Raw genomic sequence first — 16,496 nt, 5'->3', positions numbered from 1 at the left:
TGGATCAGACATCTATATACCAAGCTCATGTGTTAGGTCCAGCTTCAATTAAAGTACCAAGCTAAAAGAAATTAAATGAAAACAATAGGTGTCCTTAAGAGAGTGTTTTTAAGTTTTAAAGATGTATCAAAAAGATCAATACTATATATGCACAAAACCCAGTTTTTAGGGTCTATTCCAACTAGTGGTGATCTCATGTATTAGAGTAAAATTTCTCTACAGGAGTTTTCTGGCTGTAATCTCTAGGGAAAAATATCACCTGGCTTCCTTGTGCAGCACTACTGGGTGGGTTTTAACCATTAATCTTTTGCTCTAAAGTTGAGCACAAATCATTAGCATCAACCAGGAACCTTGATAGAAATATAACAAATGCCTTTTTGCCTATTTCCAGATCACCAGATTAAAAATAGACCGGAACCCTTTTGCTAAAGGATTCAGAGATTCTGGAAGGAACAGGTAAGAATAACTGAGAAGACAGTGACTTTTTTTTGCCTCTGTAATGTTGAGTCTCAAGCGACTTGATGGCACATAACAACAACAACAATAACAACAACATTATAATCCCAATTTCTATTCGTGGCCCCTGGATCTTGCTTTTTGAAAAAAAAATATTTGCATGCTGCACTCCTGTGTTGACTCACATAGAGAGAAATGGACAAGTGGCCCAATAATGAAAAAAGGCTAACTGTTAATTCTTTGTTAACACTCTTGACATAACCATCAAATCCATCATGATGCCCTCCCTCACCCCTACTTAGAGTTTGGTAGTCAGTACCTTAAAATAAATCTTATGGATTTATATCACTAAATTATTTTGATAATTTTTTTCTGAGTTGCGTGTTGTTGTTTTTTTTGTTTTGGTTTTTTTTAGTGAGATAATGCTTGCAGTGATATCTCCTTATCAGGAAACAGTGAATTGTGGACAAATAACATTTTTCAGAAAATTAAGAGTGAAAATTTTATCCAAACTTAATACATTTTCCCTTTAGGAAATATCTCCAAAATGTATCATAAGGTTCTTGCTTTAGTAAAGAGAAAGTTTACACAACACATCACAGAATTCTTTCTTGGGAGTTTTTGCATACACTGAAATTCATAGGATTTGTTCTAATTTGTAGGATTATTAGCTCTGTGGTTTTAATGACTTATAATCCTCCTTTCTGGATTCTTCTAATGATTCTCTGCCTGTATAAAAATAAAATTTATTTTCTACAAAATGTAGATGAGTGTCAAAGTTGTAGGAATCAGTTCTAAGATTATTACAGCAGACACTTTCATTGACTATGTTGTTGTTGTTGTGTGCCATCAAGTGGAAACTGACTCATAGCTGACCTTTCGGTGAGTTTTCAGAGGCAGTAAATTGCATGGGAGGAGACTGCCCATCTTTCTCCCTTAGGGCAGCTTATGGGGTCAAACTGTATGTCTTTAGGATTTCAGTGAAACTTCTTCCTCTAGGACACCAGAGCTCCCCTCATAAAAAAAAGTACTAAATTAGAAAATGTGATATTTGTGTCTTATATTTGCATAAGCTTTGTTATAACCATGTAATCATATTCTCTGGAATTTTTAATTTTAGGGGAGCAGTTCTTTAAAAATTCAGATTGTCAGAAATCACACTGTTGAGCAAGAGTGATGCAATTTAATGATTTTTGTTAGCTTCCTGAAATTATTTTAAGATAAACTGTCTACTTTTGTATTTAAAATTTAGATATTTAAAAACCACCTCATGAAATATGTTGTATATAATAGTAGAAATCAGAATGACTTTAAAAACCAGTTGGGATTGTTACCATTATAAAAAGCACATGGAATCACTTTTTTGTAAAACCTCATATTTAAGAAAACTCACTGCCTTTAAGTTGGTTCCCACTGATAGTGACTATCTGATTTCTAAGCCTGTTACTCACAATAGGAGAGACTCCCTATCTTTCTTTCTTAGGGATGCTAGTGGATTCAATCCACCTGAGATGCCTGGATTTGGGTTTAGCAATGAAATGATATATGGACCACTCCACGAGAGTGCCTGTAAAACTCTTGTTTCTCTCTCAAGTAAAAATTGTCTCTATAGCTCTATAGCTCTCTTGTAAGTTTCTGAGGTTGTAAAGTGCATGGAAGGAGATTACTGGTCTTTCTGCTGAGGAGCTGCTAGTGGATTCAGACTGACAGGCATGTGCGCCTTTGAGTTCACAGTCCAACTCCCTGTGGATGATGCGACCAGAGAGCTCTAACTTTGGGAACCTGTGGAGGGTTGCTATGAGTCAGAACTGACATTTTATCAATGGGTTTAGTAAGAACCCAGATGTTGTAAGTAGACTTGTATGTGGTTGAATAGGCACATATTTTTGCCAGGTAGAGTTTGAGAGCTTATTTTGAAAGAGATTTTTAAAGAGGTCATAATCTGAGAATTTCTGCTTTACACATAATTATTGGACCACAGTGGCTAACATCATTGACTTTAGTTTTCCATCATTTTTTTTTCTTTTTAATTTCTTCTATAACTCAAGTAGCAACTAAGCAACTAACATTTATTTTCTTCTGGCACTACAAAGATTATTTCCTTTTAATTTTCCAGTTTAATTTTCCTGCACTGGAATCCTTGTTTTTCACATTTCTGGCCATTTTATTAAATTTCAATTTGATTCTTCAATAACTGTTTCCCTCCTTGGAAATAGCCTTTGAATATACGTTGACCATTTGTGATCTGCATTACATAGTTGTTAAGAAGTATATAAATGTATATGCCAGTTATCAAGTGCTGAGGAGAAAAGTAAATCAGTTCATCTTTCCAATGAAATTCACTGACTGGTGTTATAGAAGCTGCCAGACAATTACTTGATTTCTCTGAAACCAGGAAGTGTAAAGAGGGAAGTGTGCTAGGTATGTGTTTGGAATTCTGAGGAAATCCTAGTGTCTACAGATTATGGTACTTGCCCAAAAGATGACTCAGCAGCTTGACATGGGCAGTGCTGAGGCATGACAGAATAGAAAGTCAGAACCTAGAGGTTGTACTGATCAGCATTAGAGTTAAGCTCTGGAAATTGAGCCCACTCGTTAGATCTTAAGAGCAAGAATGAACATTACATCTTAACCGCTTTGCTGCTAGTCAGGAAGATGTAATGACATCTCAGTTTAAGTGCCAAGGTCATCCTGACCCCTCTGTTGTCTAGAAAGCCTGAAGTCTGCTGAATGCCTTTCTGTCAGGACAGTAGTTGTTTGTCTGTCTTGCTCTTTTATTTGTAAGGACTTCAGGAAAATAGTACTTTGGAGCCTCCCTAGCTCATTTCACTGCCTCATTAAGCATTTATTTTTCTGCTAGAATGAAATTCCTCATTATGCTCCATTAAAACTTGCTGGTGACTTTGAGGACTATTAATAAATATAATAGCTACTTGTGTTTGCACATTGTTACACACACACACACACACACACACACACACGAGTACTGAAGAGCAATGCTGTCAGTCTAGAGACTAAGGTGCGCATGATACAGGCCACTGTCTTCGCAATTACTTGTTATGCATCAGAGAGCTGAACAATGACTAAGAATGATAGAAGAATAATTGATGCTTTTGGGTAGTGGGGCTGGAGAAGAGTATTGAATATACAATGGACTGTTAAGAGACAAAAACAGGCACATTCTGGAGTGGGTAAAAATCAGGCTTCTCCTTTGAGGTAAGGATTGTCTGACCTACTTTCGACATATTGCAAGAAGGAACCAGTACTTTGTGAAGGATGTCATGTTTGAAAGGGTAGAAGCACATCACAAGAGGGAAAGACCCTAGATGAGGTAGATTGACTCAGTGATTGGGGTAATGAGGGTAGATGTGTTGGAGACAATGAAATTGGCTCAAGATAGAGCAGGGTTTAGAGCTGTTGTACACAGAATCGTTGTGAGTTGCAAGTGACTCAAAGAAACATAGCAATGACAACAAGACCTACTTATGTTTTCCACAATTCTCAAACAAACCTTTATTTTATACATAGGTCAACTGAGGCTCAGTGAGCTTCAGCAGCTTTGCACAGTAAAAGCTGGAGCAGGGTTAAAACCTGAGCTGCCTGACTGCATAACTCAGTACTCTTTCAACTTTATCATGTTAGTAATTTAAATTTTACTTATTTTTTCTTCATAAGATGTGGAGAACAGACGTCTTCTTAAAAATCCTTCATCTTCTTTAACATACTACTTCAGTCACACAGAACCTTCTCTTTTGAAAACAAAACAATCTGCATATAATCAGATTGTTTTTAAAGACTGCACCTTATAGCTTGATCCACTGTCTAACACTCTATAAACAAGGGGTTAGTAGAGGCCAGGAATGCAGGCTGACTTTCACCAGCAGGTGTAATTGGTGTAATGACAAAAATGGAAGTCACCTGTGTCACAATGGGACAAATGAATGAATTATTAGAGGTAGAAGCATTTCAGTGCTCTGTGAAGTGAGATTGAAAAATAATAAAATTATTCATAACAGTATTATTCACTATCACAAGAACATGGAAACAGCCTAAATGTCCAACCACAAACAAAAGAATTGAGAAAATATGATACATTCACGCAATGGAATACTTTGCAGCATGAAGGAGCAATAACTGTAAATTATTACCTAACTTGGGAGGGACTGAAGAGCGTTAGGCTGAGTGAACTAACTTGGTCCCATAAGGATAAATATTGTATAAAACCATTATTGTAGAGTGAGCATAAGGATCCAGGAGGGGTGGGAGAGGCTGGAAGCAGAGGGATGTGGATATGAAGGGGGAGGGGAGATTAATCATTGGGTTGTACAATTTGCTGGGTGGGGGTGGTGGTGAAGGAAATGGAAAGAATTTGTTCAAATTTTGTGTTCAAATTTTGTAAACAAACTAGTAGAGAAAAAAATTAAAAAAATAAAATTGTTGGTGTAAGTACAGATGTTTTGTATTTCTCATTCTCTTTTTTTTTAACATATTGGACTTTATTAAATATATAGATCAAGTTGGGAAATAACTGTCACCTAAAATATATTACTTAGGTTAGGGAGACACAATAGAGCCTCCCTAACCATAAAAGTTGTTGTTATGTGCCATTGAGTTGCTTGCTACTCAGAGCAACCCTATGTACAAGAGCTCTAAATGCTGTTCTATCCTGTGCCAACCTAGCCATCTCAAACACACTCATTCCCACCACTCCAGTCACAAAATTGATCCATCTCATTGAAGGTCTTCCTCTCCTGCACTGCTCGTCCGCTCTGCCAAACATGATGTCCCTCGCCAAGGACCAATCCCTCCTTGCAACATACTCAAAGTATATCAGACAAAGCTTCAGAATCCTTGACTCCAAGGAGCATTCCGGCTTCATCTTCTCCAGGACAAACCTGTTCGTTCTCTTAGCAGTCCATGGTATATTCAACACTCTTCTCCAGCACCACAGCTCAAAGGCATCAATTCTCTTTCTATCATCCCTATTCACTCTCCAGCTCTGATGCATGGCACATAATTGTGAAGTCTATACCCTCTAAACATTTATCATAAAAGAACATTTCAAGATCTGCTCTCTAGCACAGCTCTGTCAGTGGTAGGAGAATACCCATATTCATACAAGGAAGATCTGTAAATATGACTATATTTTTATTCAATTATATGCACAAACTCCTAAAGCTAAAGATGAAGAAGTTGAGAGGGTCCATCTCAGTCTTTGGTTTTCAGCAGTTTGACATCTGTGGTGTCCAGATCTTCCAATGTATTTTTTAGTGTTTTTTTAAGTCACTGGTGATACATAAAGATCATCTAATTCTAGTCTTAGGGTTGTGGAAGCTGATCACCTTCATTTCCCCCCCTTTAAAGAATATATTCATTGTTGCATATTTTCTTCCCCTCTCCTCACCTCCGTTTCACACCCTACAACACACCCCTTGTTCCAGATTGTTCTCATACGTATAATTCTTAATCATATATTCTTTTCGGACAATTAATTTCCTCATCTGTTCTCATGCAGTGTTCGTTATCTGTCTACTCTTTTCATGTTCTTTCTCCAACACCCCCCTCCCCATCCCAGAAGACTGATTTGGAATTTGGATTTAATAGCTTAGAAGATTGATTTGGAATTTGGATAGAAGTATAATTGATTAAAGATCACACCACATGATGATACAAAAACATCAACAAAGTTTTAGCAGCACAAATACAAAGACAACAATATTTAGACACAATAAATGTCAAACTGCTGAAAAACAGAGACTGAGAATGGACCTTAAAAGCAGCCAGCAAGGAAAGACATGTTATCAGAAAGAGAAATGTGATACAAATAATGCTCAAGCTTATTCAAGAAAATGTTAACAGCATATTATTGTCTTTAAGTTTTTGATAAACAGACAACTCTCAATTTGGAATTATATATCTAGGGGAGGGGCAGTCTTTTAAAAAGGAAGATAATCCCAAAGAAGACACTCAGATCGCAGACACATGAAGGAATGTTCAAAATCCCTAGCTATTAGATAAAAATCAAAACAACTATGAGATATCATATAGCCCCGGTAATAACAGAGTTCAACAGGACACCAAACAACAAATGTTGGCAAGGTTGTGGAGAGATTAAACTTTTATTCTCTGCTGGTTGGAGTGTAAAATGGTACAGCTACTATGGAAGGCAGGTTCATGCTTTCTTCAAAATTTGGAAATAGAAATACCATTTGATCTAACGATTCAACTATTGGAAATATACTCTAAAGAAACCAGAGCCACCACTCAAATAGATATATGCACGCCCGTGTTTATTGCTGCGTTACTCACAAAGCAAAGAGATGGAAGCAACCTAAGTGCCCATCAATGAATAAATGAATAGGAAACTATGGTAAAGTCACATAATGGAATACTACGCAGCACTGAAAGGCAATGAGCTTGTAAAACATTACACAATATGGTGGAGCTTGGAGGGCATTATGCTGAATGAAATATTGCAGTCACGAAAGTACAAATACTGAATAACACCACTGTTGTATTTCATTTTTAAATGCTCAGAAAACTAGAACTAAATCCATTGTTCTTAAGCCTGTTTCTACTCATAGGGACCCAGTGAGACAGGGTAGAACCTTCCTCTAGGGTTTCCAAGACTATAGTCTTTGTGGAAGCCCACATCTTTCTCCTACAGAGCAACTGGTGGGTTTGAACTATCTACCTGTTGGTTAGAAGCCTAGCCTACAAGCCACTGCAGCATCGGAACTCCTTAGAAATTCAGAATTACCTACTCATTACACATTACTTCTTACTCATTGCCTGTAGGATCTATTGAGGGCAGGAATCATTGAAACCATTTTGGAGATAGGAATTGGTGGTTCCATGCCAGCATCTGAACTCAGCTTTGTACTTTCCAACCAGTGCCTAATCTGTTGCCCTTATTGTGCTAACAGAGTTTTTACAAATCTAAGATCTTCCTAGTGTATTCTAGACATCAAGTGACTCATACAGAGGGGCATGGTTTGATGAGTTGCATATAAATGTACCCAAAACATACGGATTACATTTCCTTTAAAAACACAAGGGCTTAAAAATTAGGGGGGGGGAGTACTTGGCCAATATTTTTTGGTTTTGTAGAACACAAAACATTTGTGGAACACTTTGGAGTTACAGAATTTGCCAAACCTCAAACCAAAACACGTTCAGGTTTGTCAATCTCAATCCATCCCAGCCAGGCCCAGAGGCTCCGGAAAGGACTGTGAGAGGAAAGATGGGGAGCACACAGCCTCTCAGTGCATGCCCTTAAAATGCCTCTTGGGGATCTTAGTCTGTAAACTTCTCACAGGAGTGTCATAATACGATACTAAGCTGACAGAATTGTCTCCTTGAATATGTAGAAGATTGCTTAAGGGAGCTATAACTGAGGAGATATCTTTCTCATTCAGCATATTTTCAGGTAAAGAGATTTCTATATAGAAGTCCTCCTGGCTTCTAGCCCCACCCCTTCTCATCCTTTTTACTGGAAACTAGAGTCTGGTCACTGAGTCACAGAAAAGGGCTCCTCTGAGCTTATTTGTCCTCAGAAAGCATACTTTCTAGGAAGTCTTTCTATTTGCTGGTCAGCTTAGTAGAGGGAACCAACAGTTGCAGGGGAGCATCTTACTTCAGGGGTGCTGAAGTCAACTCATCCAGCCTTCACACCTATGTCCTCATCTTCAGATACTTCTGCTAACAGTAAAACGTACATTTTGGTTTCCATTGTGTCAGGTCCCTATGTGTTTCTCATAATTGATTCTGAACTGACTAGAGGATAGGAGGAGATATTCATTGTGCCTTTCAGAACCCCATCAGGAGCCCCAGTGACTACATGGTGTTGGGTCTGAGGCATTGTCATCCACTAAGACAGCTTGACTTACTATTTCCTGTTCCTTAGGAAGTACTATTTACGAGCTTGAGTGTGACAACTTTTCTTGATGGCTAGAACTGCTCATTTCCATTCTGTCTTATCACTGGTTATTAGTCTTCATTGGGAGTGTGTGTGTGAGTGTAAGTATGTGTATGAATATGTATACTGCATGGACATGTTTATGTACGCATATCTTTGGATGAATGTAGGTATGTATATGTGTGTATTTACATTTTAGAGAAGAGTAGTCAGTGACAGCACATTTCAGTGTGAAGACAATGACAGATTGTGCTGCCAGGCATTGCTTCTGTCATAGAAGAGAAATTGAGTTTTTCTAAATCATCCTAATTTCTAGATTTCTCAGAAATTGTGTGGATCAAAGCTGATTTGGGGTGGGTTTAATATATATTCATGTTAAATCAGTCCTCACTCAAGAGCACAGCATCCAGAGTTATTTCTGGGAAATGTCTCCTATTTTTGAAGGGATAAGATAGATTCTCTTGAGTTGGGGATTATGTGTGTCTCAGAGTGTGTACTTATGGGTTCTGCCTCTTGCTAGAATGTAAGCTCCTTGAGTACAGAAACCATGTCTTTCATGTTTCTTTTCCCAGATTTTGTCCATAGTGCCAGGAATAGAATAGAAGAAAATACTTGCTTATTTAGATAGAAAACACAATACAGAACTGATTGATTAATGGTAGAGTAATGAAAAGATAGAACTCTAGAGCCAAGTATGGATAGACAGAGCAACAGTGGAGAGCTAGTTCCAAATAACAAATAAGAAGGAAATAAAGAGTGAGTCTATGAATAGACTTATAAAGACCAAGGATATGTTTCATTAAATTCTTAGGTAGATTACTGCTGTAAGAAATGAATTTAGCCAGAAAGACTTTAAGTGCTTGGTGCAGAAGGTCAAGGACTATATTCTTCAAAATGTATTAAAGCTCAATATCAAGAAGACATAGATTCTCACGAATTGGCAGTGCCATGATAGATGGAGAGGAGACTGAGGTTGTTAACAGTTACAGCTTGGTTGGCTCTTCAATCAACACTTTTGGTACCATCAGTCAGGAAATCAAAAGGCAAATTGCATTAGGTAAATCTGCTGTCAGAGACCTTTCCAGAGTACTGAGAAGCATTGATGTCAGTCTAGAGACTAAGGAGCACCTGATCAAGTCCACGGTTTTCTCAATTATTTGCTATGCATTGGAGAGCTGGACAATGACTAAGTATGATAGAAGAAGAGTTGATGGTTTTGTGTTGTGGTGTTAGAGAAGAGTATTGAATATACTACGGGTTGTTATTAGAACAAACAGGTCCATCCTGGAGTGGGTGAAACCAGGTTTCTTCTTGGAGGCTAGGATTTTGAAGCTTAATCTCACATATTTTGGGCATATGTCGAAGGGGGACTGATCCTTGGAGAAGGACATCATGCTTGGAAGGGTAGAGGGGGAAGACCCAGCATGAGATGGATTGATACAGTAACAAGGGCAATGGGACTAGGTGTATAGGAGCGAGAAAGACTTGCTTAGAACAGGGCAGACTTCAGAGCTATTGTACATAGGGTCACTATGAGTCGCAGGTGACTTAATGGCACATAACAACAACAACAACAACAACAAGATTAAGCACACATCCCATTCAGACCATCTTGACTGGCCCTGAATACTGAATCCATGTCTCTTGTCTCTTAGGATAAGGAAGACATCTAGCATTATTCAGGGTCTGTGAGCCTCAACATAAAGGGGTTCCCAGAATCCAAGTTAAAGCAGAATGAAGTTTATTTGAGAAATTTCACCAAGAAGTAAAATTATGTCTTTGTAATAGTTACCCCTTTAGAGAGGACATTCTAGGCAGAAGGGAAGATGAAGAATGAAGATGAAGAGAAGTGATAGCTTTTCCACTGAATCTTACTGTCAAGGAGGAACTTATCAAATGCAGCTACCTCCATGTCTGGAGGGTGTACTATGCACCTCTGCGTATTATAAGACTTAAGATATTGCTAAAGGAAGTGAACTCTTTGGAACTGTAATCCCACATGTGATGTGAAAGTCTTATTTCTATTTGAGGTGGCTGCCAAAATTTTCTAGAGAGCCTCAATCAGCTTGGAGAAAGTAATATAATTCCCAGGGACTTCCTCCAAAACAAATACATAGATTAAAATTATTATCTGTCTAGGAAGTGAGGAATTTTATGAACTTGTCTTAAAAATGCCAAGGAATGCAAGATTCTGAGTTCTCCTGAGTCAGTTCCCTTCATCCTATCTTCCAGCTTGACCTTTTCCCGTCTAACCAGCCTCTATTTGATCTAAACTACTTTCAAAGGGGACTGTGTTCTGTGTCATCATTTCCTCAGATGTACCTGACTGACATGACCTCCCAGTAACCATTACTACTGATTCCACAATAGGTCTCAGGTAGTGTGGCGCTTGTAACCTGGGGAGTTGGCACATCTCAGAGATTGCAAGGACATTATATTGGGAACATTTCTTAAGAGGGTGTGTTTTTCTCAGAGCATTGAAATTGAGATAAGAAAGTCAAATTGCATAGCTCAGGAACTGTCATAAAGAAGCCAGACCCTGCTCATCGAGAGAGTTTTATATGGTTAATATGAGTAATTTGAATGGATTGCATTTATTTATTGTTTTTAAAACAAAACCAACAATAGAAAGAATAAGAATAGATGAAAGAGGAAATTTAATCTTGAACTCATCCTCTGAGTTTTTCCAACTAGTCCTGCTATTTTTTGGGAATGTGGCAGGTGACAGTCCTGTGATCAGTGTTCCCTTATATAGTTTTCAGCGGACAATGAAATAAAAACAGCCATTTACTGTGCTGTAGTAATGGATGTACACCTCCCTTATCAGAATGTTTATGTTCTAAAGATTATGCTATTATGCAAAATTGGCAGGTGACCACATAAGACTTAAGGTATTGCTAGAGAAAGAGGACTCTTTGGGACTCTATCACTCGGATCACAAAATACAGAACGACCTATCATTACACACTGTCAGATTACATCATTACATAACTACTAAACACTGAGAATCATGGTCCGCCCAAGCCAACACATAACCTCATAGCATCACACAGTGTTACCCTCATCTCGTACTTCAATGTTCGTTACTTCCAGATGTTTGTCATTAGTGTGCAAAATTGTCAGCAGATTTTTACTATAAATATAAATGCAAAATGATAAATAATGAGTATCTTTGTATCTAAAGCTGCCATAACAGAAATATCCCAAGTGAATGGTTTTAACAAGTGGAAATTTATTCTCTCACAGTTTAGGATGCTGGAAGTAAAAATTCAGGGGGCCAGTTTGAAGGGAAGATTGTTTCTCTGTGTTGGCTCACACTTTAGGAGGAAGGTTCTTATCTGCTTTTCACATCTGTGGACTCTGGCTTCCTTGGATATCCCCATGTGTCTTGGTATCATTTTTCCTTTGGGTCTAAGAGAATCTGATCCAGGCCATGGTATTCATAATTACTTGCTATGTATATGAGAGCTGGACAATAATGAAGGATGATAGAGAAAGAATTGATGCCTTTGGGTTGTGGTGCTGGAGAAGAGTGTTGGACTTCCAGGAGAACAAACAGATCTGTCCTGGAGAGTGTGAAACCAGGCTGTTCCCTGGAGGCAAGGATTTTGAAGTTCTGTCTGACACATTGGACACCTTGCCATAAGGTACCAGTCACTTGAGTGGGACATCATGCTTGGAAGAGTAGAGAGACAGCACAAGAGAGGAAGACCAAGGATGAGATGGATTGACTCAGTGACTGGAGAAATGGGATTAGGTCTGTCAGAGACGATGAGACTGGTTTGGGATAGGGCAGGGTTCAGAGCTGTTTGTTGTACATAAGGTTGATATGAGTAACAGACCTGATGGCAAACAACAACAACAACAACAACAACAAGAAGGAAAGTCTGTTCTTGGCTCTGTTTTCTTGGTGCTACTGAAGTTCTCTCAGCTTCTTTGTTCCCTTCCCTCTCCTTTAATTTCTTGTATGAAAAGTGTAGTATAGCTTACTGGTAAGGAGTTGAGCTGACAACTTAAAGACAGGCACTTTGAATCCCCTAGCTGGATAGGCAGTCTCCTCACATAGGATTTATTACCTATGCAAACCTGCTAGAACATCAGTTATGAGTTGATTCCAACTCAACAGTACACAACAACAACATGAAAAAAAGGTGATATGGATAACCCAGAAAAAACTGATATTGGATCAGAACTGTCATCTGAGCAAAAGTTTTTATCATACTGTATTCCCCTTACAATTAATTGACTGATCACCTCAGAGCACATCATGGAAGATGATTACATCTTTACATAACTGCCGAACCACTGAGAATTCTGGCCTAGCCAAGTTGGCACATCATTGATAGAACATAATTTACTCCATGACAGTGAATTAGTTGGTGAGAGGAAAGTGTATTTGCTTACACAAGTGTAAAGGATGCGTACACAGGGTTAATATTTAATCCAATTGAAAGATTTGATCTCTACTAATAGTGACAAAAATATTTGGGAGAAAAAGATATTCCTGTGATCTCTATTAAGTAAGCTGATTACCCAAGATTATGTTCATAGATTGAAGGTAATAGACAGGAATCCTTTGTAAGAAGCCTAGAATCCTTTCAGAATACCCAATAAGAAAAGATGAAAGTGTGTCCAGAAAGAGGACTGTAAGATGAGAAATAAGATTGTCTAAGTAAAGTCAGGAAGCGCTGGTGGCCTAGTGGTAATGAATCAGGCTGCTAACCCAAAGACAGTTGGTTTGAATCTAGCAGCTGCTCCATAGGAGAAAGATAGGCAGTCTCCTCCATTGTAATTTGCAGCCTCTGATAACCCACTGGAGGGTGAGCTATGGGTTGTTGGCTTTGACACATATCAACAAAAGTAAATAATGTCAGGAACTCCCGAGTGTTAAACAGTGCTCAGCTCTTGGCCAACATAGAGGTTCTAATTCACCCAGAGACACTTGGAAAAAAGTTTTGGCAATATAAAAACAGCCATTGAACACCCTATAGAAAACGTTAACTCTCCTCCAAGACACTTGGGGTCACCATGAGTTAGAATTGACTCAACAACTGGTTTTTTAAGTAATGTTAACAGAAGAGTCAGATATAATTTTATTTTTGTTAAGATTTGAAAGAAACAACTTGTTTTTTCTGAGGAAAGAAGGAAGGATAATAGAATTTCAAGTAAAATGCTACTCATTCATAGTCTTTAAGGCAGAGCTTAAAGCTTTGGCTTCAGACTTGGGCTTCTTAGGGTGTAAGTACAATAGGCCTGTGAGTTAGCAACACAGCATCCCTGTGGATTATGTCACTAGAGCTCCCTTTGAAATGTTAATACAGTTTTTTATTTTTAAGCAAGTTACTAAATCTTGGCTACACACCCTTATCTATTAAATTGAATATATGAAATGACTATATTTGCAGATAAAAAAAAGTTAAAATGCTAATATTTCATAGAATTCAACCTTAATTTATTTCTAGTTACACTTTAGCTGTATAAATAATAACAATACTTATTTCTGTAATTCAAGTTGTCTATTTTTATGTTCTCATTGATGGGTATCGCCTGATTTCCACCACTTAATGACGGTAAATTGAAAATGGAGTCTGTGGGTGATGTAAATAGTTAATTCCCTCAGTTTCTAACAGAAAAACACTGATAGTGACTCAGAAAAAGATCTTGTGATCAGCCATTGAAAACTCTATGGAGCACAGTTTTACTCTGATATATGAGTCCCTGTGAGTTGTAATTGACTCCATAGTAGCTTTTTATCTGTCCCCAACTTGAATACAGTGAACTACTGGTTTTCAGCATATGCAAATGTAACCAATGCCAGCAACCAGAGAAAGAGTTTCCTCTCCCCGGTTAGGTACAGCCTGCCAGTCAGCAGACAACTTGCCCTTGTCTTCTTCCATCTTTCTGTCACTCCGGAAGGCTCAGGGAGCAAGCTTGAGCAAGCTGTGAGCCAATGAGCTGACCACTTACCTTCTTTCCACCAGTATGACTTTCCAAATGCCTCCCTCAAGGTCAATTTCAGTATTTTAATTTGTTCTCCCTAGAGCTATTGACTGTGTTTTTCCAGCCAATATCATCCTACTCTTTCCTGGCAATATCACTAGCCCCCATAGATTTCGCATTTTCCCTTGTTATCCCTGGCAGGGGTGGCTCCAGCCATTTAGCTGCTCTTTGGATGTAGTCAGTGCTGGCCTCTCCTCTCAGTGACCACTGCTTCCACAGTTGAAAGTAACTGAGTCCATCCAAACTGGATTCTGGCAGCAGCATCCAGCTAAATCTCCCTCTCTAGTGAGGTCGTAACTCTTTATCATGTCCCCTGGCTTACAGTTTTCCAGTCAGAGTTTAACATATTTCTCTGCTTGTTATTTGTTATCCCTATCCCTCTCATATTGTGAACTTTTTTCTACCATTGTCTTCTTGGCTGTATGGCTTTGCCAGGGAAAGTTGGCAATTGTTTTATTGTCTATGGCTCTTGCCCAGAGATGGTGTCATTGAACAGAGTGACGTCTTTTTTAATGGCTAACATATTGGAGTCTGAAATATCTTCAAGATAATGAGGCCTACAGGGACTTGAGGGACACGTTTTTGGTTCTTTGAGGAGAGAATGAGAGATGAGATTAGGTAAAATATATCTCCACATTTAATCAAGACCCAGAGAACTGACAAATATTTGAATTCCAGTGAAGTGAGAATTATTTCTCCTATTACAGGTCACAACCTGAACAGAATAGTTGGATTTCTTTCACTTGAGTTAGATCAGTGATCCCCAGCCTTTCATTATGATTTGCCTTTTGTTGTGATAGGTCTTGCCTGAAATAATTCTGCATTTATTAACAATTAGAAGGAAGTATTTAATCATCTCTGTCTTAACCACAAAATAGATTCTGTAACTTGGCCAATTTTTCCCTAAAGCAGAAGAGATGCAATTTAAACCTAGATAGTCTGACTCCTGAGCCCCTGATCTTTACCACTAGTCTAATCTGTCTCTCATGTGATTTTAGAATTGCCAAAATAGAATTAGACCAATCCAGACAAATGTAAAAAACCTTAGTATTTAGCCTTGTCTTGTGTTTTGATGTACTTTCAAAATTATTATGCTTCTTGAGACAATGCAAACTCTTTATAGACTGTTATTGTGCTGCCAACCCAAAAGCAAGTGGTTCTAATCCACCAGCTGTTCTGTGGAAGAAACATAGGCAATCTCCTTCTATATGACTTACAGTCACTGAAAACCCACTGGAGGGTTAGCTATGAGTTGGTTCCAACTTGATGAAACATAATAACTACGATAACTTATGTTACAAGCATGATGCTAGTGAGATACATCAATGACAGCTGCTTCATCATACATATAATACCATCCAACACCTAGTTGTGTGTGTTTAATTGTTGTAGTAAAAATAGACATAACACATTTGCCAAATCAACATTTTTCACATGTACAATTCAGTGAGACCAATTGAATGATGGTTTTTAGCAAATTTGCAGATCTTTTTTGAAGGTCTTTTGGAAGACAGTAATATATGGCCTGAGTAATCTGAATGCAGGAGCCAATTCCAGAACTAATGAAGGAGAAAGAAATGTTGAAGATTTAACTTTTCTTTAATGGTGTAAAGATGGAGAAAGATGATTAGTAAGATCAGATATGGTGTTTAGATCATATGGAACAGTATATTCTAGTTGGGCACTGTTTCAAATGCTGCACAAAGAAGGAAAAGAAAAGGAGAAAGAAAAGGGTGCATAGCAGCACCCATGGGACAAGATCCAAATACTTAACAGAATAAAGACGTGTGATCTCCACTTTCCCATCTTGAACTGTGGAAGTTCTACTCACCCTGAAATCTTTTCAGTTCTTTTTTTGTTGTTGTTTTTTGCTTTCTATACACAACATTTATTCGGCCAAATGATCCAGAGCCTGTTTTAACTGTCTAAGTGCTATTTTCAGAAAAGAAGATGTATTTCACTGGCACATATACCCTATTGAAATACATTTGTTCCTAGAAAAGGGAGTATTAAAGCTTCTTTTGTTTTTTTCAAAGTTACTGGGGCTCGTCCAAACAGAGCAGGTTAACACTGCATGGTTCAAAATTGGGAAGGGTGTACGCCAGGGATGTGTCCTATCTCC

The 16,496-nt window shown here is 38.2% G+C and overlaps 1 protein-coding gene across 1 annotated transcript in view; it reads left to right on the top strand.

Annotated features, from left to right (window-relative positions):
- The window catches only part of TBX15 (T-box 15), a 155,575-nt gene that overhangs the window by 104,040 nt on the left and 35,039 nt on the right, over positions 1-16,496 (top strand). Inside the window, exon 6 of the mRNA XM_006900313.1 lies at positions 392-456. Within this exon, the coding sequence (XP_006900375.1) occupies positions 392-456 (65 nt within the window). The remainder of the gene's footprint in view (positions 1-391; positions 457-16,496) is intronic.

The sequence above is a fragment of the Elephantulus edwardii genome, unplaced genomic scaffold, assembly GCF_000299155.1.
Source record: "Elephantulus edwardii isolate Elephantulus edwardi_28Jun2011 unplaced genomic scaffold, EleEdw1.0 scaffold00280, whole genome shotgun sequence".
Classification (NCBI taxonomy): Eukaryota; Metazoa; Chordata; class Mammalia; order Macroscelidea; family Macroscelididae; genus Elephantulus; species Elephantulus edwardii.
The sequence above is the reverse complement of the archived record's forward strand: the minus strand, read 5'-3'. Positions and strand labels throughout refer to the sequence as shown.